Raw genomic sequence first — 23826 nt, 5'->3', positions numbered from 1 at the left:
GACACAGAGCCATTCAGTTTGGGGAACTCAGCCCCCTGATCAGCAATCAGCACCCAGCAGGGACACCCAGAGACAGCTCAGGGACAGTTCTGGAACACAAGACACTTCTCCTACCCTGTTCTACAAATATTAAGCCTCAACTGTCTGAAACTCTGAGCTGTGGTGAACGCCAAGTATAAAGGAAATGCTGCTGCTTCAGCTCGAGCCCTCCCTTTACACAGGAACTGAGGCCATTTGCAAGCTTCAGTAAAACAGGAAGGCCTTTAGGGAATCAGGGTAACTAGTTCACGATTCACCAGAAAGTCTGCAGAGCAAGTCAGTTTCTGCTTCTCAACAGAGGAAGCCTCAAAAATACTGTGTAGAATTTAAATAGATATTTTAGCTTCACTCAAAGAAATGAAATCCTACATTTCTTTCTCTATGATCATTTTTTTCCTTAAACTAACAAGGGGGGTGAAGAGCAGCATATCTGCTGCAGTTCAAAGCCTGGGCTATGGATCTGTGCTGTTTCTCTGTTCCAGAACTCTCCTTTCCTTCGTTGCAGGAGCTCAGAAAGCACTACCTGCAGCTTGCACCCAGGCACTGCAACAACGTGCACTCAGAGTTATCCCCACCAATGACCTCACCATGCTGCCAGTCTGTAACTTCATGTTACAGCTGCAATGCTGCTGGAAATGCTGCCTTTAAAGGGTATTCTCAAAATCTTCATTTCTTTCTTTCAATTGGTACCACCAACATATTAAAAGAGCAGTTGGTGATTTGCAGTTTTTTGACTTTTTGTTATCTCCCTCCAGGTAAATGTACAAACATCTCTATGCAGATTCCAGCCCAATCTCTTCTTCTCTTAAACACTAATTACAATCTGTAAATGAGGTCTGGGTTTTAGACAGCAATATCCATATGTAAACCCAAGTCTTATGCAGCACTACCACAGCCTCCAGAGAGGACAAGCAACTTACTGTCTGGCAGTTTGCATCTTCTGAATATCTCCATGAGCTCATCCACTTGAACAAAGGGACCCTGATTTGTTATAAAAAAAGCCAAAACAAGTTTAGAAGGTTATTTTCAATAGAGTGATACACACTGTGGTTCTGTCATGATAGAATGTCTTCCACAGCTTTCTGAAATGTTCAGAATTCTTTAAAACAAACCTGAAAACAAATAGGAGGTGGCAGGAGCTTCATGAGAACTACAGCTGCTGGTGGAACAGGAAATACTCCGCCCGGGACAGGATGTAAACCTGGAGCTGTGGGGAGAAAAGGTGGATGAAGCTGGACCAGAGCTGCTTTTGCACTGGATTGTTATTTGATACAAGTAATTACTACCCTGTCCCTTTTGCCTCCACTAATTACATACTGTTCGCTCAGTGATCTGCTCTATGAGCAGTGTGTGTAGCAGCTTATTACCATTTACCAGACTCCAAACTCCTTGTGCTTATTTCCATGTGACCTTGGCATTAATTTAAACACACAGGCCTTCAGCAACCCAGTGAAATGACAGCCTGAAAGTTAAGTACAAGTTTGGATGACTGAGGAGTAGGAAAGCCTCTGATTAGGCTGGCTGAACACACAGGTTCCTAACTCGCCACAGGTGAAACACAACCACTTCCCAACACCTGACTTACGTGCTAAGTGCCTTGGCTGAAATGGAATCATCTGCTGAGTGTCTGGTTTGGGATATTCAGGTTTTCTGTCTACTTCATCCTTGAGAACAGGCACGATGGAAGGTGCAACCACAGGGTCTGGAATTATTGCTGCTAGCTTGGCACGGGAGACATCCTGTGAAAGCCAATTAGAGAGCGCTGAACTTGGCAGGATCACACTGCTTGCTTCAATTACAGAACAAAACCTCACTCTAGACCAGTCAGTCTCACTTTGTCATCATTATCATTTCAGATGTCCTCTTACAAGACCATCTGGGCAAAACTTGCATGGTTTCATCAAACATTTTAATCCTACAGTGTCCCAGGTGGGAGTGGAAACACTTGTTTCTGTTACTGAATGGGCCCATGTTTGTCATTTTCGAGTGGCTCCTTTTTTAGGTTAAAAGGATTTAGGTGAACAGGTGCAGACCACTAGGCCTTCACAACTATAATTTCTCCCTCATTTCATTCCCTAGATTGCTTTAGCTGGAAAAGAAGTAAAGCATAAGGCAGTCAGCAGGCATGCAAAGCATCAGTTCAAACAGGATTACATTTTGGCATGTTCCAAGCAACAGGAATCAGCCCCAGGGCTGCACAATCTTAGGTACACACTGCCCTGCATGCACTTAGCAAAACATACTTGTTTGTAAGCTCACTTCTAACTTCAAAATAACTTTGCCCCACTGCATTCAGTGGCTCAATGTGAATCTGACTTCCATCTATCAGATTGTTTTACAGCTCTGTGATGGCCAACAATTTGGCTGCTTTGCTAACTTCGATGCCATCTGTATTTTTCATATATTACTTTTCTGTGTAAGAAGTAAGTGGAAGCTGAGGCACTGTTTTAGAGACATGGATCAAGGGCTCTCATCTGGTCCATGCAAATGGCAATCAGCTGTTCCTGCTTCTCTGGCAGCCTTAAAAAAATGTAAACCTACATTTTGTCCTGTTCTAATGATTTCCCAAAGTGTTACATGACAGAAATAGTAGTTAAAATACATGTGGTTAGAAACGGGAGACCACCAGATACACGGGTCTGGTCCAGACTTTGAACTCCAAATTGGCAGCGCCAAAGTATTTTAGCTCTAAGATACAACTGAAAAAAGAGGCAGCCACTGATCCCTGTCAAGACCTTTCTTCAGCCATTCACAGCAGACATTGGGACTGCAGCATGTGGGGTTCGATGTGGTTCCCAGTGGAGTCAGGGGAGCTTTGCCACCTCAGAGAAAAGGACAGCCAGCCATGTTTCACACAGATGACCATATCCTACAAACTTCCCAAAGAATTTTGTTTCTTAAAGGAGCTCAGGCTCAAGTGTGAAGTGGAGGCCTGTAGCCACATGGTGATGGCATTAACACATCGACTTTCCACGGGAAGATGAGGTAACCAAAAATACCCAAAGTTGCAGCTGTTACTGATGGTCCTTGCTCCTTTCTGCCCTCCCTGGCAGTTTGCTGCCCAATGAGACCAGGAGGAGGAGGAGGAGGAGGCCTGTTTTACCTGCTTTTCTAGCAAGGGGAAGGACTGTATAGGCAAGTCCTGAACAAGGAATTGCTCAGGTTTGCTGGGAGTGAAAAGAACAACAGTGAACTGAAGTGTTCTCACCCACTTACCTTATAACCAAGGGCCTTCAGCTCGCTGGCAGAGCAAGGGTACAGATCCATGAACTTGTACCTGTCCACCAGCAGAGCTGTTTCTTTGCCCTCGTATTCTTCCTTGAATGCTGTAAACCTCCGTTTCTCCACTTTCAGTATGCTGGCCAGATCCCCAATGTTACTTTCAAAGGCTAAAAACCGAGCCCAGATTTCCCTGGAACAGAACAGGGACACTGAGAGTTACTGAAGGAGGAAGGATTACTGAGCACAACCCAATCGAAAACACCCAAGAGCACAGACCCAAAGGAGGCCAGCTGGAAGTGTATGGCCATTCCTATTATTTACTTTAAGTGCATCTAACACAGGCATTACCCTCCCAGTGCCTTCTATGTTTCTGTAAGAGCTTTCAGTTTAGTGGACTTCAAAGGACTTTGTTACAGAAAGGAAAGGATTACTGGTGTCAAGGGCTTCAGCATTTGAGGTGAGCTTTTATCAAATGCTCTGCTCATCCTGTACACAAAGCTTCACTCTGATCCTGATATGTGAAGGACTTTTTAGCATGCATTATGATCTAGTTCCTCTGTACAGACTAGCACATTCTAGCTGGCAAGAACACAACAGGCAGTGCTTCAGAATTTTATACAGCCCAAAATATACATAGCTACTGATGATTTCTCCATGGAAAATCTCATATATAACTTAAGCAACATCTGACCATATTTCTGGACTTGATTCAACTTTCGTTTTAGCTTTGGGGTTCACCTTTGAAGAAGGTTTAGCTTTTAAGTTCTTGTGTTTTCTCACTTTTAAAACGGGCATAAAAGTATTTCTCACAAAAGATCAGAACTAAAGTGCAGGATGAATGTGCACAGCAGTGCCTTATTTGATTCCTTAGTTTTGATGCTTTTGTCTACCAGAATAATGGTGAAGTGAGCCCTCACACTGCAAGGATTTGGTGAGCAATTTTTTTGAGAAACTTAAGAGTAGCAATGAAAATAAGGCCGTGAGTGGTTAATCCAAGTCCTTTCTGGTTCTTTCCCTATTTTATTTTCATGGCTGGGAGATGCTCAGCACCCTCCTCAACAAATTCCTGGCTCCCCTTCTCTGCTCAGACCACTGCACCCTTACTGCACAGGAGGATTTTGCACTCCATCCTCAACAATCCTGCATCAGTGAGGTTTTAAAGTCAATAAATGAATGAATTTCACTACAAGTGGGATAGGGACTTTCCCAAATCTGTCACTATTTTGGACAGCATGAAGAGGGGAAGGAACATCTGTACCTAATTTTGTTCTGCTGTTCATGTTTCTAGTTTCTTTGGGATATTTATGATTGAAAGGGGTTATGTATCTTTCCCAGTGCAGTGAAACTGCTTTTGCAGACCTACCCAGATTTCTCAGGTGGAAGGCTCCCTGAAGTTAAAACACGTTCAAACAAAACTCTTGTATTGTTGTCCTCTTTAAAATAGAAAGAAAAAAATAACACGGAGTAAAATATATTAAAGACAATTTCAAATATGTCCATTCAAAGAAATGTGTACATTGAATTAAGTATAAGGCTGACTTTCATGGAGTTGAATTTCAGTAAGTATAAAAAGAGATCTGAATGCCCACATAAAACTTTACTGATATAAATTCCACTGTGAATTCGTTCTTTGAAAGTCTGTTTTTATTGACAGTGACAAACTGATCCTAATACAGGTTCTTTTATAACAGCACAGCTATTGCTTGGCATCTCTTCAGGATTTCTGGGGGTTTTATCCATTTTTTTAAATTATCTCAATAGCATATCTCGGTAAATTTAAATTTGGCTTTTCAATTCATTACTTCCTTTTTAAATCAGGGCAATATTAATACACTTGTATATCCCTTGGAAGTCCTCCCAAAATTATTAGACCTGGTTCCCAACAAGCAGTCAGTCTTATTAAGTTGCCAGCTGGGGGAATGGAGTGGTTGGTGGGTTTGTTCCTAAAACGCCAACTCCTGTTCTGTGCATTGTACCACCTCTTACACTTACAGGAGTTCAGAGATCATTCTGGGCTTCAGGAGTTTGGATGGGTTATTAAATAGAGCAATAAACTAGTGAGTTTTAAGATAATTTTTTTCTCATGGCAACCTACAAAAGGCATTGCTAATATTCATGTAGACCCACAATAATTTATCTCAAAATTAAATATACTTTAACTTGAAAAAAATCTCTCAGTTTACAGCTTACAGGAGAAAAAACTCCAAATCTTTAAACTTCCAGTGCCTGAAAAACCAAGGTATTGTAGTCTGACAGGAGATGAATGGTGCCTTGAGCTGCAGAATCCACACAGCACCTTGGGTTCCTTTTTAAGAAGGCTTTTCAGCCCCTGCCTCAGGGAATCCCACCCAGAGACCTTCCACTTCCACCTCCTGCCCAGGTCTCCCCAGCCCCTTGTGCCCCAGTGCCTGTGCCCTGCTCTTTCCATTGCAGCTCCCCAGCAATTTCCAAGAAGGACTGATATGCACAGTATTGATTTTATACCTTGCTCATCTCATCTACTTGGGGAGAATGAGTCTAAATTAATTCTAGTCAGGACCAGCTAATCTCTCACTCCTCTCATGCTGATTTTAAACTCCTTTAGATCTTTTTCCTCAGGATTTAGACTCCTCAGTGTACTTCCCACTGTTCACAGCAGATGCTGTAGAAGTCCTGCACTGCCAGTTAGTTACAATTTGCAAAGTTCACTCTCCTCTCTTCAGCAGCATCAAGATTTAATGTCACCGTACTTCTGGAGCTTCAGTATGGACCAACCAGCAGGTTTTGTTTTCAGATTAACTGCTGAGCTTCATGAAGAGGTTTCATTGCTCTTCAAGAAGAATTTAAATACCAAGAACTTGGCCTGGACCTAAACTCACAGTGAAGGCAGAGTAATGCTCCATTAGACCTCTCAAAGCTCAAAGCTTACCATTAAGGTGGGAAAGGTAGTCGATATATGCCAGTACATATTCTGGAATGTCCCCATATTTTTTCAGCCCTAGCTCAAAAATCTTAAAGGCCACAGACTTATCCTGCAAACATTGGGGGGAAAAAAAAAAGTTATTAGCTTCAGTGAGCTGTGTACCCTCCTGACACTTGTTTAGGGTCAGGGTGAGCACCTGTGATTACCTTACTACAATAATACTCCATTAAAGCTGCAGTAACATAGACATGGTGCCGGGTCCGGGCATCCTCTCTCGCTTTCTTAAATATCGTCCTTCCGGATTTAATGCCTTCTGCTCGCCTTGCAAATTTCATGTACTGGATATAAACCTAAGGTGCACATTAATATTTAAATAGCATCAGTGCTAACAAGAATACCAGGATACCATTAAGCTTTTTACTACATGAAGTTTTTTACTAATCTTGACTCACAAAATACAGCAAATAAAACGTAATAGAAACAAGGCTGTTTTGTGCCTCTGTGTTGTCTTGCTCTAAATAGCGAGGCAAATCTTTTATAGATTTTTTTTTTAATAAAAAAAAGGAATACACCTAAGATTGATCCCATGAAAAGACAGTAGTTAATACACAGATTTTTCAAGGAAGGGGAGGTAAGGAGATGAATGTAATTTACATAAGCTGGTGCCTTCAGAGAACTCAAGTGTGTTGTAAAAACGGTAACTTTCCAATAAAGTTAAGATATCCATAAAGCCAAGGAACAGCCAAAAGGCCTGATGAAGCATTTTCCTGTACATTATACAATCCAAGATATAATTCATCCTGCCTGCAAGTATTTACACCTGATCAAGGAAATAATGAATGTGCTACTTAATTCAGCGGCCAATTTGTGACTTGCATTTCTTTGGGATTCAACTTTCCTTCACTCTGAATCAGATCACAAATAACACCATTCCTCAAGCAGGAGGAACCAGTACATGGTTTCCCACAAAATGTGCCTTTGGGAAGCATTATGATGTGTCTCTAAAGAATGGAGAGCATCAGTAAATGGATACCTCTCCTCTGACACTGACCTGTTGTTTACTGTTAGACCTCTCACCTTCCTTTTGCCTTCTCATGCTTGCTTGTGTCTGTTTATAATAAACTAAATAACTTTTTGAGGGCAGGTTACTTCTGACACCACTTGTGCAGCACTACCTACCACAGCTGGCATATGAACAGTGTTTACTGTGTCACTTCAGCAGAGGTACAGCAGCACTCTTGATACTTATATGGTGCATTACAGATTTATTTGCAAACTACATGGCCACAGGACGGTTATGAAATCTTTTCTATCTTTTATCTTCATTACTTGTTGTAAAAGACTGTGTAAAAGAGACAGAGGAGGAAAGTGCACATGACTTAGGGCATTTAAATGGATTAAAGACTGTAATTACCAATCTTGCCAAAATTTTAATCTAATTCTGCCATCTCAGTACTCCTCCTGCTCCATCATCCCTGTGACCCAAGGAACTCCTGTAAGTACTTCCCCCTCCTCTGCATGCATTGGGTGACAATCCATGGAGATGTGGAGACACTGAGGATGCTCTTACCAGCGTGGGATCGATGTCCTCGATGGCCAGGAGCCGGTTATAGATGCTGTGCACCTTCTCATACTTCATCCGGCTCTAAGTGAGAGGGAACACAGACTGCTTGGTAACTCCATTCCAGATCAGCTCTCAGAATGCAAAACTCAAGCTGAAGACAAAACTAGTATTTTCCTCTTTGTTTTCCCTGGCTGAACACTGTGTATGTCAGCCCCTTTACTCAGGTACGTTTTCGGTCCTGTGCAGACATTTCTTGCTTCCCACATTAATTTCCCACTAATGGTTACAATCATGCTTTTCAGAAGTCTCTGAAGTCTTTTTCTAATGTAGTAATACTGCAGCAGAGCTGCCATTGGAGGTGTTTGGCATAAAAAGACTGTATTCTTTAACTCTGTCTAAAAGTAATGTGCAGATAGGTAGGAAAACCATCTTCTTAACTCTCCAACCTGCACATTTCCAGGAATCCATTCTGTTCCCTGCCAGCTGCAGCCCTCCAGGCTGTACTGTGCAGCCTTGGAAAATCAGGACACTTAGCATACAGGAGGCTGCACTGAAAACCAAGGAAGGATTTTTCTTTTAAAGGCAAAGGCTTTTTCCCCCCCGTTGTCCTGAAGTTCCTCCTGCAAAGATTCTTTCATGATAAAAGAAGTGGGTAAAATACACCCCGCAGAGGACTCCACAGTCCTCCTCTGACCAGTGGGAAACAGCCTTTATTGCTGATGGAATAAACACCATGGGGCACTGCTCCTTGTGGAGGCTGCACAGTGAGGTAGTGGCCTGGGTGAAGAGATTTCTCCAGAGAGCTGCAGCAAAGGTGGCTCCCATCTTCTGTCACCGCTGTGCCAACACAAACATCAGCTCCCCAAGAATCAGACAGGAGAGGTGCCCTTCATGCCCATCTCAAAAGCAAAGAAGCTGACGCTCTGGGACACGGAAATTTGTAAGCATTTCACCCTTATGATAATTTCAGAAATATAGTCAATGTTTAAATGGAAAGACAGTAGATTTTCAAAACTTTTGTAACTCATACTATGGGCTTTTCCTCTCTATTTTGTCAGCTCCATCTCAGAAACACTGAATGAGAACAAGGCTAGAAGAACCAGTAAATTAATTCTACAGAATTTTGTGTACTCAGTATGTTTCAAATAAATGACATTATTAATGGGAGATGTATTTGGATTTTAATGTCAGTACATCACTATTTTTGCTCACCTCTTCATAATCTGCATATGCAAAATAAAGAAGCATATTCTTCTTTAATAAAGTGCTGATCGCTCTTTCATAAATATTAGCAGCCTCATCACTGAAAAGTTTAGCATTGTTCATGTCCTGTTATAAAATAAGTATAATAATATAATTGTTCAGCATCTGTGACAACGAAGGCCAATTCATGGAAAATCTTCTGTTTGTGACAAGTCCCAGTGAATTTCCATTCAGTGCTCCAACAAAGAGATAATCATCTCCCCAGTACTTAAGGAATCACAAAATCAGGCCCAAAAAATCCCCCAAGCCTAAAAATGGCCAAGATTGAAACAATTTTTCGCAATTCTTATTTAAAATTCAGACACTGTTATTTTTTTTAATTTTTAATTTCCCCATTTTAAAATCCCGAACATGTCACAACTGACGGTGCTAAATATTTTTCACACCCCCCTCCTTGATTCTGAGGAAAAACTGACAGTCCACCATGTCAAAGCAAGGAAATAAGAGAAAACCAGTGGCTGGCAGCTTACCCCTTTCTCAGCCAGCAGCTTACTGGACTGCTCGAGGTACTGAGCTGCTTCATACCAGATGTCTGGGTGATGGCCCAGCACCAGCAGACACTGCTCATAGGCAAACATCACTGTGGGCAAAACATGCAACAAACACTCCTTGTAAATGGTACCACCTTGCACAACCCAAGTATGAAATACAAAAACCATCAAATGAATCAGACAACATCAACACTAACTGGCTTGGAATACAATGATCCCTGCTGCAGTTCTTCTATATTGCCAGGAACATTATGAACTGTAACCAGCAGCTAAAACCTGCCTTGTCCACAGAGGAAGAAGCACAGCTCACTCAGGATCAGCCATAAAATCAGGCTGCAATCTACTGTTTCCTGACCTGCACAGGAGGTTCAGTGGCACACGACTATAGCACTGTCTCCCCAAATCCATTTATTACTTTCACCTTGGCTTTAGCAAAATCTGGATTGTTTTTTTATTAAAAAAATACTGACACAATTCAAGGAACTTGATCAATTTCTACTCCAGCACGATCCCGAAACACCAAATCACATCATTACTTATGCTGGAGCCAAGAAATACAATTCTCTATGTCCTAGCCCAACAGCTAATTACCTCTTTTTGTTATGAGAGTTTGATCTTCTGTTCGTAGAGGGTTGCTCTTTTCCCACTGGATGTATTTCTTCCACATGTCCACCTGCTGAGCCTCTTGGGGGGTGTTTTGGGGGGGAACAGAGGGAGCATTGCGGTCCAGGCCTTTCATCACTGTCTCATATTCCTGAAACAGAAGCAATGTTGTGAAGAGCAGATTTAAACACATTGAACATTTACTTTAGGTTATGCTTTCTAAAACAAATACAAATATTTTAGCATACCAACCTTACTAGTTTGACACACTTTTATTTGAAGTAAGAACCAAGTTTAATGCTGGTTTGGAGAATTAAATAGAACAAAGAAAATCAACAGAAGGTTGTACCTTTGCCACACGTCGTGCATTCATATAATCTCTACTCCTGTCCTCAATCATCTTCTTAGCTAAGTGAATATTGATGCCCTGGAGAAGGAAAAAAAGGAACTGGGAATGTGCAATTTCACTTTGGAAATACTGCATCTTATTTTATATAGGAAAGAGCTTGGAAGGGGATACAAAACTGAGCAAGGACAAAGTTACTTTAAAATACCAATCTCAAAATATTTATTTCACCTAATAAATGTATGGGCAAGAACTCATATCAAAGGATAAACTCATTACTAAAATTCACCTGACCTGAAGCACATCAGCATATTTTTAATCACTTTGAAAAATGCAATGAGTTTCACATGAACTGTTGTGGGTGAAAGTGAGAAGAATGTATTTGTGATTTACAATTTTGCTCTTAAATGATGGTCGGTGACAGCTCCCTGTCTTGCTGCTCACCTGGGGAAGCCAGACAGCACATGAGCAATTTGATTTTCTTGTACAAGGAGTACCAGAGACTGACCTCCAGGCTCAAAGCTCTGCCTCCTCCTCTGTTCCTGAAGTAACTGACAGCTCTTAGGAGATGTTCTATTCAACACACACCCTGCCACAGGTGCACCTTTGTCAGCTGAGCCTGAGACGTGCCAGCACTGTGTGACACCCCTCCAGGACTGCACACATGTGCAGAGGGCTCTGCCGTGCTGCTGAGCAAGACCAGCAGGGGCTGGGGGCAGCCAGGCCCTGGTCACAGGTCCTGGCAAGAACACAGCCTCAAAGGACTGCTCTTAGGCAGGAGAAGCAGCCACCCTTTGGCTGATGCCTGCGTCTGGGTGGATTTTGCTGGCGTGGCTTGCCAAGAGTTTGCAGAAGATGCGCAGAGCTTTCAGTCCGAGTGCAAAGAGGCACTCGAGCTGGGAAGCAAAGGCACTCACTATGGAAGCAAAGGCACTGTCTGGGATAGCAGTCTGGGCCAGGTAGCACACAAACCCAGCAATGCCCCAGTTAACCCAGGACCAGGCTGTGGATGCAGCAGGTTTCTCCTGGGATGCACTCCCAGCCCAGCAGCCATGTGGCTTTGAAAGCCAGACTGTCACCTTGTCACTGAGACAGAGGTCTCCCTAAGAGCTCTACCACCTCTGACCATTTAGTTAATTAAGGACTGGTGACTGACAGGCTGATATTGTTACCTGGTGGCTACAGCCAAGCTAAGGAGAAGCTTGAGAGTACTTGAATTACAGCAAATTGCCAATAACTTTCCACACTGAGACCTGCCTGAGGTCTCTGTGTTGTTGAACTAGTGACATGGGGAATCACCACCACCTCAAAGAGCCCTCCTGGTGAGGAGCATTTCCCTGTGCCAGGACACCTGTGAGCAGCAGCTCTTTCCCTCGAGGCCAGTGTAGCCAGAATAAGATGGGCAGAACCCTGTGTCTGAGCAGAGTTGCAGCCCTCACCTTCCAGCAGCTTGGAACAGCCTGAGGGACTGCTTGGAGTTACAGGTGCCAGCCAGAGCTGCCTCAACTGGAAACTGGACAGGGTTGAGCCTTTGTTTTGGAAGCCTCCCCATGGATAATGAAACCAGCAGTGACAGCCTTCCCTTGCTGTGTGGGAGGGTTTATGGGGAAGCTGTGTTTGGGATTTTCCTAAACTGCAGACAGTGTGTCCTGGGTACCCTCCCTGGTAACAGCAGGCTATCTGTGGTGTCCCCAAACACCTATGGGGCAATGAGCTGTTATGGTACACACTCATGGCTGGGGGTGCCTGGAGTTCTCCCACCCAGAGGTTCTCCCACCAGCTAAGCACTGTGGCCTTATTAACATGAGAAGGCACCAAGCTCACAACCTGCATAATTTACAACAAGGCAAGAGAAATTGGTCCTTCTTTCCTGCTCAGGGCACAGTGACCCACAGTGACTATGCCTAGGCACAACCAGCAGGACAAGTGCTGTGTGAGCATCCCTGCTTGGCAGTGCTGAGCATGAGGGCATCCACATCAGCTTTGCAATCACACCACTGCTGACTGGGGCTGGTTGGTCACCAGCTGTCACCAGATGTGTTTAAAAATACACTCTAAAGGTGCAGCTACAAATTGGCCTGCAAGGCCAGTGAGCTGAGGTTACACAGGCTGAAGACAGTGTGGGAGCAGACTCACTTGAGGTGCACCTGGGGTGTTGGAATGGCTTCAGGTGAGGAACATTTTTAAGCACTGAGACCATGCAATTTAATGCTTTGGAGGAAGTCCAAACCATTCCAGCTGAATGCCATTTGACCCTGTTTGACTCTAAGTGAACGGAGGGGAGTGCCTCCTTGGGGACAGGAGCCCTCACTGCCAGCTGATGAGCTCCAGCTCCATCACTGAGGACAGTGATGTCTCACTCACTCACTAGCCACTCCACTGGGCCAGCTGGGAAATGGGACAGTCAAATGTATGTAATTGAAATAAATTAAAAAATCACTCAGGTACTTGTAGAGTTTTGCCACAGGACTTGGTACATACTGCACACGCAAAATATGTTCATCCTGCTGGTCATCTCTTTTATACATACTTATTTAGTGGATATACTTTGGGCACCATATTTGATTACATGATAATTATTGCTTTCTTAATGTCACAAGAATCACGTTGTTGATTACCTCTTCGTATTTGTTATAATCTCTCCAGAGCTGCTCTATGTTTATCATGGGATTCACACAACCACGCTGGTAAACCCTACGGACAGCTGTGATCCTCTGGTTTTCTGCATAAGATCCTACTGCTTCTCTAAACAGTGGGGAGAGAGATCAACATCAGCTATTACGGGTCACAACTGGCAGGAACATCAGCATTACATTAACTGAGCTTAAAAAAAGTTACTTTAAGATACTTACACGCCTTTCAAAAAATTGATGTAATCCACCCAGATCTAGGTGAGAAAAAATATTACATATAGTGAAACCAATGTTCAGCTGTACTTGTCATAAAGTTAGAAATAAACTGTGTTTTGATTAAAAAAACATACCTGGTATGACATGATTTCCATGCCAATCTTATCCAGAGCAAAATCATATGCCTGAGCCATTTTTTCTCTGAGGAAAAGAACCACAAAGACCATAAAGCAAGTATTCAGTATTTTAAAAATTCTTTATTTAAGAGTATTCTTTTGTGCAGCAAATTCTAACCAAACATCAAGGAATGAGAAACATCATTCAACAGCTGAGAGCAAAAATTGGTATTCAGATAGCTTTAAATTCTGTATTTAGGTTCTGTTGGGGTTTTGGTTGTTTGTTTTATTCAAGAATTATTTAAATGTATTGGTGGCAATCCAGCATTTTAACAGCTCCTGGCCCACCCCAAGTCAGTGGAAATCCACGAATACTACATGAAGTTGAGAAGAAAACAACTGCTTTCCACACCTTCTTAGCTGACAGATGCACCCATGGATTCTTATTGTTTCCCCTCAGAATTCCCCAAACCTTTCTGCAATTCTCCAGGAACCCCAAAAGGCTGGGGCAATTAGAAGTAGATCCCTTGTGTGAATCCTTCACAGGTTTTCTTATTGCCCCAAATTCAAAGTATTTTCCCTCAAATTGAAAATGTTCACAGAATTTCCTTGGTTAAGTTTCAGTGAAAGCTGTTTTTTCTCTCTCCCACTTTTCTCCTAGTCTCCTTTACTCAAACATACTTCAGTACCTTATTACCTTCTTGACCACATTAACAGGAAAACCAGAGGAAAGGCAAACTGAATAAACTGACACTTCTAAAATTGCTTCAAAACAGTCTTCTAAAAATAAATTAAAACCTGTTGCTTATTTTCTGTCTTAATGAATTATTTACGTTGCCAATTATAGTGCAAAGAAATTACGGTGGGCTGGGGACGAAAGAGTTTATAGATGCTGGAAGTTACTCGTATTTTTTGAAACTCAATTCACAGGAATATAGACAAGAAAAATGTAATAACTGGAAAGGGATGAAGATTAACATATCCCAAAATTTTGACAGCCTAAATTTTATGACTTTTTTATGCATTCCAAAACTTCCTCTAATTCTTGAACTCTTTACTGCTACTGGCACAGCTGGAATCAGTGCTGAATTTTGTGGAGACTCTAAACAGGACACTGAGGGCAAGGACAAAGAGGAAGAAGTGTGTTTCAGGTTGGCTCAAGCACCAATCTCATCTGCATGGATACACAAGCTCCTTCACTGCTCTTATCCCACCCTGTTACAGGAATCCAGACTAAGGAACCAATTTTACCCAGAAAGCTCAGCTAAAGAGACTTCAATGTTTTCTAAGTGCAGATTATATATTAACCCCCAACACTCCAACAGAAAATCCCCAGAGAGATTTGCCACCCAGCTTCCTCCCCATCCCCTGGTCAAAAATCAAGAAGAGTCTCACCATTAAACTAGAATAATTCAGAGCAACTCTGTGAACTTACTTGTAACTAGGTAGCTTCCCCTTGGTTTCTCGTACATAGGAAAGGTAACATTTCCATAAATCAATGTGTAAAACCTTCATAAGGCAGCGCTGAAATAACTGTTTAATACATCAAGAAGACGTGATCAGGATTCCAGATATAGAAAGTAGGTTTCTACTTTTAAAGCTATACAGAATAAATTTAAATAATCCTTGTAATTATGGCTGAGATTTATAAGAAAGAATAAGTTAAACTACTTGTTCTTTTGACTAAAGCATCGCCATGCTATGCAAGGGAACTGGAGAGAATTAAGCAGAGAAATAAATCCTCCTGCACACTTCACTGATTAGAGCTTGGTAGCAACAACAAATCAACTTTAGTGATACTTTTTACCGGTGTTTCATATTCAATGACAACTACAGCTTGTTTTCAATCTGATTTAGCCCAATCACAAGGTACTTGTTCTTGCTATAGAGATATATTACATATATTAATATGACTCACCTTTTCCACTTTGTCATAATTTTTTGCTTTAATCTATAGGGAAGCAGAAAAAAACAAATCACTTAAGAAACTATTTTAGAATACTAGTAATATATTGTTCATACAGTACTACAGCATTCCAGTTTGGCTACCCAAACTAATTACACCAAAACACCACATAATGTTGCAAAAATATAATTAAACACACAAAATAATGTACTTTGTTGCAAAATTAGCAGGTGTTTTATTTTTAATTCTTCAATTCCAAAATGTGGGTACCAGTAGGCAAATTTGCTTTCCTGCATTCTGGTTTGAACACCCAGACTTAGTCTTTTATTTTAAGGCACTCTGTTGCCTTCAGTGCATATACTGATTTAGGTACCAGAGCTTCTAGATCAAGACTTAGTAAATTAAGGGTAAAATACCATATTTACAAGACTACTAGGCTAATAAACGTATTATACTTGCACATTTATTTCTCAAAGTGCACTTTGCTCCAAGATGCCGATGCTGAATTAGGAAATAATAACCATGGAGAACCTGTTTTTCCGCAGCTGCCCCAGCCCTGGTGCTCCCTCCGAGGAGGGACCAAACCACATTCACATGTCAGCAGCAGTTTCATTCAGACACCCACAGCCCACAAGGGCAGGGGGTGAAACCCAAGATTCCAGCTAACAGGCTGCCTTTCAGGCAAGACAAAGGAAAGCACGAGACTGATGAGGGGGGCAAATCCTGCATGGATTTGTTAGCCCCAGCTACGGTAACATGCTAGGCAATCTCTACAGACACACCCCGATGACACACGGAAGATCAACAACGCCCTTAAAAGACGCTTATCTGCCTTGAAATAAAGCGCCTTTAATGAAATAAGGATTTGTTATGCTGTGTTGTATTTTTGTAAGGCACCAAAGTCCCCTTTTAAATCTCACTGCTCTTTGTTTACTTAGAGGATTCCCAGCCTTTATTGTGGTGTGAAACACAAGCACCTCTCCATTTCCCCGAGGAGCACGGTGCAGGCAGCAAACAGCACCCTTTGCATCAGGGATTCCTTATTTCATTTTATATCATTCCCACTCTAAAGTACAGCAGAATCTTTAATGGATGCAAGAGGAGACACGGACTGCAGGAGACCTAAAATAAGTATGCCCTGCCTCCTGTTTCCCGAGTGTCTCTACTCCTGCAACAGCCCAGTCCTGAGAGGCTTAAAAGAGCCATCCCCATTTCTCTCACTCCCAAAAAAGATCAGTTAAAAATGAGAGAATTCAAATAACATTGAAAAAAAACTTTATTGGCACACAAGGCACACTGGACCCTTGTGTCTGTACCATACTTGAACTGGAGCAGTATCCCACCCAGGCTGGAAGAATTCCACACAATCCAGGATGGCAGGAAGGTAAACCTAACTGTGCCTTGCAAAGAGTCAAAAAAAAAAAAAAAAAAGAAAGACATTTTTACTTCATCCTTTTTTGACAGTAACTTTTCATGTCCCTCACCACCTCTTACAACATGAAAACGATTCACTAAAGAGACAGAGCTCTCAGTCTATGCCTCCCACTCCCTGAAATCTCCTGCTCTCCTTGGCTGAGTGAAAAAGAACAAATGGATCTTGGTTTCTATGTCTTAGCACACAGCACAGCTGCCTGCACCTTCTTTCCCTTGTACTTAACTCAAGTAAAACCTTCAGTAAGATATACAGGATTAATTTTCTTTTTTAAACAGAGCGAGATAGGAGACAGTATGAATTCTTTTGTGAAAAATAAATAATTAATTCATGGCTTTGCCACTGACAAAAGGCATCAGCTTCTAGTTATTCAGTAACAAGACGAAAAATAATTTTTAAAAGCTCAGAGCAAAAAGCTGTAAGCAGACAAGGCAAAAAATGAGTTTGCCTGCCAGGTGTAGCCATGTAAGCAGTGTCAGCAAGTTTAGTAGCTCCTGGCAGCACTGTCACCAGGAAACATCAAAGGATGGAGCACAAGGAATATGTATCAATTAGACTGCATGCACTTCCCAGAACCAAAGACCTTGAAAAGAAAAATACTTTACTAAGGAAAGAAGGTATATTCTTTATTTGCATGGGTTATGACTCAAAGCAAAATATTTTCTATGTGATTATCATATATATGAAAAGCTGCTGACCACATCTGGACTTCCAAGTCAGCGTTACATATTTGTTAAATCCACACAAGTGGTTTGGTATCTTAAAATTCAGAAATCTTGGTACCAGTGAAGTCAGGAGGTTGGCATGCAGAAGGATTTGTTAAAAAAAAAGGCAAAGCAATATTGGCCAAAGCTTACTGGGTCTCTCAATGCAAAGCAACTCTCTCTCCTGCAGGAATCTGTTTCCATTCCTTGGCTCACCCCTCCCAAGCAAACACCCTGGCAGGCCTGGCTCAGGGGAAGTCCACGCCCAGCAAGGGCAGGTGCTGCCTCCAGGACCCACCAGCACACACTTCTTGGTTTTCCTATTACAGACACTGCAACAGGCAGTGATGAGATGTGGGAAAGCATTAAAAACTGACATTACTACTGTAATTTTGTTCTTAAAAGACAAACATAAAGTCAACTGTATTTACAGCAGCTTATCCTCCAATTTCGAAGGCTGCCAGGATTCCCGGCAATATTCTGATTGCTTTAATTAAAGAGGCAGGTGTTACCCTCACAGGCTGACACACAGGAGTGGCTCCACCATGAATCCACCTCCTATTTAATGAGCTGAGGGATGCTCTCATTCCAAGGTAAAATCCATGCAATGAGTGTCTCCCATCCATCCTTGAAGACTACACAAAGACCACCCAGTCTGACCAGCTATGTTTGGACATTCCTGTAGCAAAATACACCTGAACCTGCCTTCCTCTGCCCGTGACAAGGAGAAATTCCACCTGTTTTGCTGAAAGAGTAACTTTAGATTTGATGTTCCAATAAGAAATTTACGTCACTACTGTATCAGCTTTGTACAAGATGAATTCATAATACGAGTCAAATTTCTTCCCAGAATACACAATGTAATTCTCTATAAGCTTCACAAACACTCAAGGGCAAAACTTAATCCATAAATTACATACCATTTCACCCTTTTAAACAGACAAGACACATGAATCATTTATGATTATGCAAGGCAAGTGATTTTACTAATCTAGGGACTTAATACTAGTTCTAGTTGTCTGGCAACATGCAACACAAGCTTAAAAAGCATCCCTCTTTTATGTTAACCTTCTCAGTGTTTCTTGCATTCCATCAAGTTCCTAAGGAAACATGCTTAGTACGTGGTAATTAAGGACTTGCATGGCTTGTTCTGTCCTTTATCTCTATGTCCCAACTCCATTTTCTTTCTTTCAGTTGTTATTTTCCAGGGGAAAAAATTACTTTCTTCAGCAGAAAACCTGATGTTCCCTTACTCACTTCCTCCAGCTCTCCCCTTAGTGAGGTAGATCCTCTTGCTCTCTACTGTACCCACTGCCCCTGCACTACTCTCCAAGGTTTTTTAGAGTTTTTTTGGAAGAGGGGCCTGAAGAGAAACACTCTACACCCCTGGGACCGCACCAGCTGATGAGGGACAAACTGGGAGAGAAAGAAACACTACAGCTGCATGGATGTTACCTTTTCGAGGATTTTCCTAAAATCTGGTTTTGTTACAAACACTAAAATGCATGCACCATCCTTAATGTTTGAGTTTGTTTTTTAAAAATGTTTTTTAAAAAAACCAACATCTGTTTCACAGTACAAAATTACAACCAGAGTCTAAATACATGTATTTGAAGTATTGCTTTTATTTGTCAACTGAAGGGAACTCACTGTGAAAGACCTAAATTCATGACAGTTACATGACTAGGTATTAGATAAATAAAAGCTAACATTTTAAAAATAAAATCAGACTACACAAAATTTATCATCACTGAATCCATTTGTGTTGACCATTTGCCCTTTTTTTTTTTTACATCTTGATTGTTAGGGTGAAATAATCCACTCCCCACTGTCAAGCACAGTCTCAGACAATTTGGGTCTCTAGCAGTATAGAGCTGTGGGTGTAACAAAATATATTCACATTTCTGTTTCCAAAATACAGGCTAGGGACCACATCAGTTCAAACTGCTCAGACCACCACAAAGGAATGCCATCTCTGAAAGGATGGAGATGCTAATTCTCTGTTCTATCTTCAGCACATTCAGCCTTTTGCTGTCTGCTGAGGCTCCCAGTCAGTGACTAATTGTGTGAGCACTTAACGTGACAAAGAACAGCAACTGCATTTGCAAACAGCAACCCAGGCTCTGCTCAAGTACATGAAATGCAGGTAAAACGCAGGGCTAGCACTGCACTTCCCAGTGGTCATTAACCCAAGGAGGCTGGACTATTACTGTCTAAATAACTGGATCCAAAACTTATCTTATGCATGCTGAACAAAGCATATATTTCATTTGTGCCAGATATTCCAAATCCTTTATTTAAAAACATTAGCACGTGATTGCAGATGAAATTTCTGTGATATATTTTTGCTACAATTTGTACCAGATAAGAATTGAATGATTTGGTATTCCTGCTGCCTTCATTCGGAGTTTTAATATTCCCTGTGAAAATACAGCTTTTATATTGCTATTAGTAAAGCCTGCAAGGAAGAGATAGAGTACACTGACCATGGGAAAACTCATTTTCTCAAAAGGCAGCAAGATGAGATTTTACATATTTTCATTCACCTGGTTATGGGTTTCAATTTCAAAGTCTGCCATAAAATGGGATTTGAAAAGTTCCTTAAAATTATTCTAAATTAAATGCCTCCAACTATTATTAAAAGTATTATTTCCAGAGCTTCCTGAACCATGGCATCAAAACTTAAAAGTCATGTTGTTTCCACTAGATATATCACGTGTAAAACAGGATTCAGTCACAGCTGCCATAAAAGTAGCTATAATGTAGAGGGGGGTTTTGCAATCAGATTCTGAGGAAACATAACAATAGAATATTTCAGTTGAAAGGAACCTACCCTGATCACCCAGTCCCACTTCAGGGCTGACCAAAGGCTCAAGGATGTTCTTAAGGGCACTGTCCAAATGACACTCAAACACCAACAGGCTCTGGGCTTTGACCATCTCTCTGGGAAGCCTGTCCCAGGGTTCCACCAGCCATGCTTCCTCATCCCCATCATCTTTTAGGTGTCACACTTGTTTCCTGATTACCAAGAGTGGTCTAGCACATACACTATTATTTATAGTTAGATACACTTGCAATCTGCTCACAGTATTTTGGAATAAAAAACTTAGCAGTAACTAAGAATATTGGCTCTGCTAATGAACCAAAAGCTGCAGTTCTGTAAATCCAATTACCAGTTAATATCCTGCACTCAAAAACAATTGAACAGGCACTTGCTGAACAGATAGTGAGAAAGCTGGCTTTTTATAGCAAAATTCTGAGCCACATTACCATTTTCAACAGAAAAAGGTGGTCATGTCTACAGGAAAAATGGTAATTAGGAAATGAAGGGCAGCAATTTTCATAAGGAGCTAAGTAGCAGCAGGAAATGGGGACAGGGCAGTGGCAGAAATAGAGACAGCCAGTGCATGAATGGCCAGTAATATGCAAGACTGCTCCTCACTTTCTTGACTTCTTGAAAATTGTCATTACAGCCTCATCACCCCAAGCCTTCAATAAAACCTGCCACAGCCTTCAGAAACAATTAACCAAAGCATATCAAGTTAACAAACTCTACCAACACTTCTCCTCTCAGAGGCAGCAGCCTAGAGAATCTCTGCCTGAACATTTCCCTCACTGACTAACTGCAAAAATTAGATTGAAGACTTGGAAAGGCTATTTCCAAAATGGCAAGCATAGAAACAAGATTTATCTGGAAGTCTGGGAAAGAAAGGAACCCAGCTGCACTGGCCTGAGGGTGGTGAGGGAGCAGCTCAGAGCAGAAGGCTTCGGAAAAGGGTGCAAAAGAAGAACTTGTGAAATGCCCCTCTGCAGACAGTAACATTCCCCAATTAAAACAGTGCTAAGAGTCGTTCTTAATTAGGATAACTATGTAAACAAGTAATTACCAGTTTAAAAAATCTGCAAGTGGAAGATGTCTTTTTGTTTAATCTATCAGACTGAAAGACCCAGTACCTTTAATTTTCAGATGCATCAGGAAAGAAATCAATCCATGCAAATACTTGAATAGAAAATGCTTAAGTATGAGCAAACTGCATTCCAAAAGTGCAGTAATACAAGGCCTGAGAATATTGACAACCTCACTGTTACTTACAGTACACACTGATCTAGAAGTGATGAAGGATTAATGCATTGCAGTAAATAAACTTTGCTACTAATAATATAGTTTGGAATATAAAAGAACTACCTACTCCATTTAATTCCTAAATACCTACTCCAGTGTAAAGAACAAAGACTAAGAAATAAGATCTCAGAGCTACTAAAAATAGCAACTGTGCTTTGGTTTACACCTTAGTGCAATTTGATTAATTTTCACAACTACACAAACCTTCAGGAGTAGCATGTGCCTCTACCCCTCTACAAAAAATGCTGGCCTCTTGGTCCTGCAGGGAGAGCCTTCCTTCATGTCAATATTTTGAAAAGCATGCATAATTTTCAGGCACCACTATCAAGAGACTAGACAGAGGGTGTACAGAGAAATATTTATTTATAGGCAGCCTAAAAAAAAACAACCTGTGGTGACAAAACTCTTCAGTGATTTTTCTGGTTGGAGAATGATACTGAATGGCAATCACTGATTCACTCCCCATTTCATTTATTTCTGACATCAAATATCTCTCTTTTGTTTTGAATCTGATTATTAAAAAGAAGCAATTTCTCATGTGTCTTTTCTCTTCCTTCCTATCTACAGCATCCTACTGTTATCTCTTCTCATTTTTCTTGAGAGTTTTCTTTCCAGAACACACTTTCATTAAAAAAAAAAAAACAAAACCAAACACACCCCCCACCCAATGTGCAGTTTTGTTTAAACACCAAACCCACCGGTTATTACTTGCACTGCTATTCTTCCTGACAAACTGAGCCCCATTACTGCAAACATCTCTTGTGGATAAGTAGTGAAGTGAAGCTGCAAAAACAGCCCTTTTGAAGTCATGATGACAAGCACACTCTATGCTCTTTGAAACAAAAAGACAGAGAGCCTCACTTATCTGTTACTTTACCACCCTACAGATCTGACATTCAAAATTTGCCCAGAAATTGGGGGTGAAAAAAAGAACTGCTCCATGTCTTAAGTTTTCTTTTCCTGTGAGTACTGGCCTCAGTCTACTGAACTGGCTGTACTTTGATGGTGCTCCCAGATAAACAGCTCACATAAGCACTGCCAGCTTTTCTTCCTTGCTCTATTTCTACTCATTCTTTAGTATGTTCTCCAGCGCAGGAAAACCATTACCTTTTTCACTTAGGCAATTTGCCCATTATGAAATGTAATGTAATATTAGCTGTATGAAGTAATTTACAAATGCTAAGCACCCACTACTTTCTAGCCAGATTCTACTTCATAACCAGATTCTCAATCTCATTTTAATGAAAAGTCAATTTTCAACATGCCCTGTGGCTTGTAATTTCCTCTTCAATTTCACACTCCCTTTAAGCCACAGTAGAAAACACCACCCCACATTCACACCCCTGCAAACTTGCTTCCTTCCCAACTTATGCATTTTGGTTTTTCCTACGTACTTTAGTTCACTTCTGATTCTCATTCCTGTTTCTCAATGTCTTTTGTACTTTACAGAAGCAGTGGGATGTTCTAAGATGTGTTTAAGGATAGCTGACATTCACAGACCTACTGGGATCCTTTGCAGTTCTTAGGAAGTATGCAAAGCAGCCGTGATTTTCCTCCTAGAATTAATTATCATTTAACTCTCAGATTATAGGACTCAAAAGCACATACAGCACCCATGGATCACAAGATAATCACTAACATGACAAAATGCAATGAGATAAATTGAAGATTTGCAGACTTATCTGTTGGCAAAAATCACTAAAGTTAAAAAGTTATATTAAGAGGGAAGCCTAAAGCAAAGGTATTTGGCCCATCTCACTGGGCTAGAGATCCCTAACTTGTAAAATCAGACAAATTACACAATTTGTCTACTTCAACTGCTTCTCATAAGAGAACAGTCCCTCAGCAGGGCCAATGGAATAGGACACAGGCACTCCTCTAACACTTTTTTCAGCTGATTTAATAAGATAATAGGCACCAGTGCCTATTATCTGAGTAGCACAGATACGCTGCAGTCTGCCAGCAGCACCAGACAAGCCCTACCCCATAACCCAAACTGGAAATTCCTTGCAACACTTAGACCTTAAAAACAAGGCAGGGATCAGACCACTGCAAGAGATTACATGGCATAAAGGGTACGTGAGGCATCACCACCTAGGGGAAAAAAAAGCCAATTGTTCCACTACACAGATCTCACACCTTACAAGGCTCTAACCTGAGATTTAATTTATTAAGATGCTTAATTTGAAATCATCATGTTTTTTCACGTCTATCAAAAACCAGTGTCCATTACAGTAACATACAGTTATTTAAAAAATCATTCCTG

At 41.2% G+C, this 23826-nt stretch overlaps 1 protein-coding gene across 1 annotated transcript in view; it reads right to left on the bottom strand.

The window, feature by feature from the left end:
- Positions 1-23826, bottom strand: part of CSTF3 (cleavage stimulation factor subunit 3) — a 48452-nt gene that overhangs the window by 721 nt on the left and 23905 nt on the right. The window contains exons 4-20 of the mRNA XM_042035643.1: positions 15314-15346; positions 14831-14928; positions 13414-13480; positions 13283-13317; positions 13049-13175; positions 10434-10511; positions 10073-10235; positions 9461-9570; positions 8940-9056; positions 7734-7808; positions 6370-6513; positions 6170-6272; positions 4625-4694; positions 3256-3451; positions 1625-1778; positions 1152-1246; positions 960-1020 (exon numbers count right to left, since the gene is read on the bottom strand). Of these exons, the coding sequence (XP_041891577.1) occupies positions 960-1020; positions 1152-1246; positions 1625-1778; positions 3256-3451; positions 4625-4694; positions 6170-6272; positions 6370-6513; positions 7734-7808; positions 8940-9056; positions 9461-9570; positions 10073-10235; positions 10434-10511; positions 13049-13175; positions 13283-13317; positions 13414-13480; positions 14831-14928; positions 15314-15346 (1726 nt within the window). The remainder of the gene's footprint in view (positions 1-959; positions 1021-1151; positions 1247-1624; positions 1779-3255; positions 3452-4624; positions 4695-6169; positions 6273-6369; positions 6514-7733; positions 7809-8939; positions 9057-9460; positions 9571-10072; positions 10236-10433; positions 10512-13048; positions 13176-13282; positions 13318-13413; positions 13481-14830; positions 14929-15313; positions 15347-23826) is intronic.

The sequence above is a fragment of the Corvus kubaryi genome, unplaced genomic scaffold (assembly GCF_017639235.1).
Source record: "Corvus kubaryi isolate FWS band 111438036 unplaced genomic scaffold, C.kubaryi_AGA036_p1.0 37384, whole genome shotgun sequence".
In the NCBI taxonomy this organism is placed as follows: Eukaryota; Metazoa; Chordata; class Aves; order Passeriformes; family Corvidae; genus Corvus; species Corvus kubaryi.
This window is presented reverse-complemented; position numbering and strand designations above follow the sequence as displayed.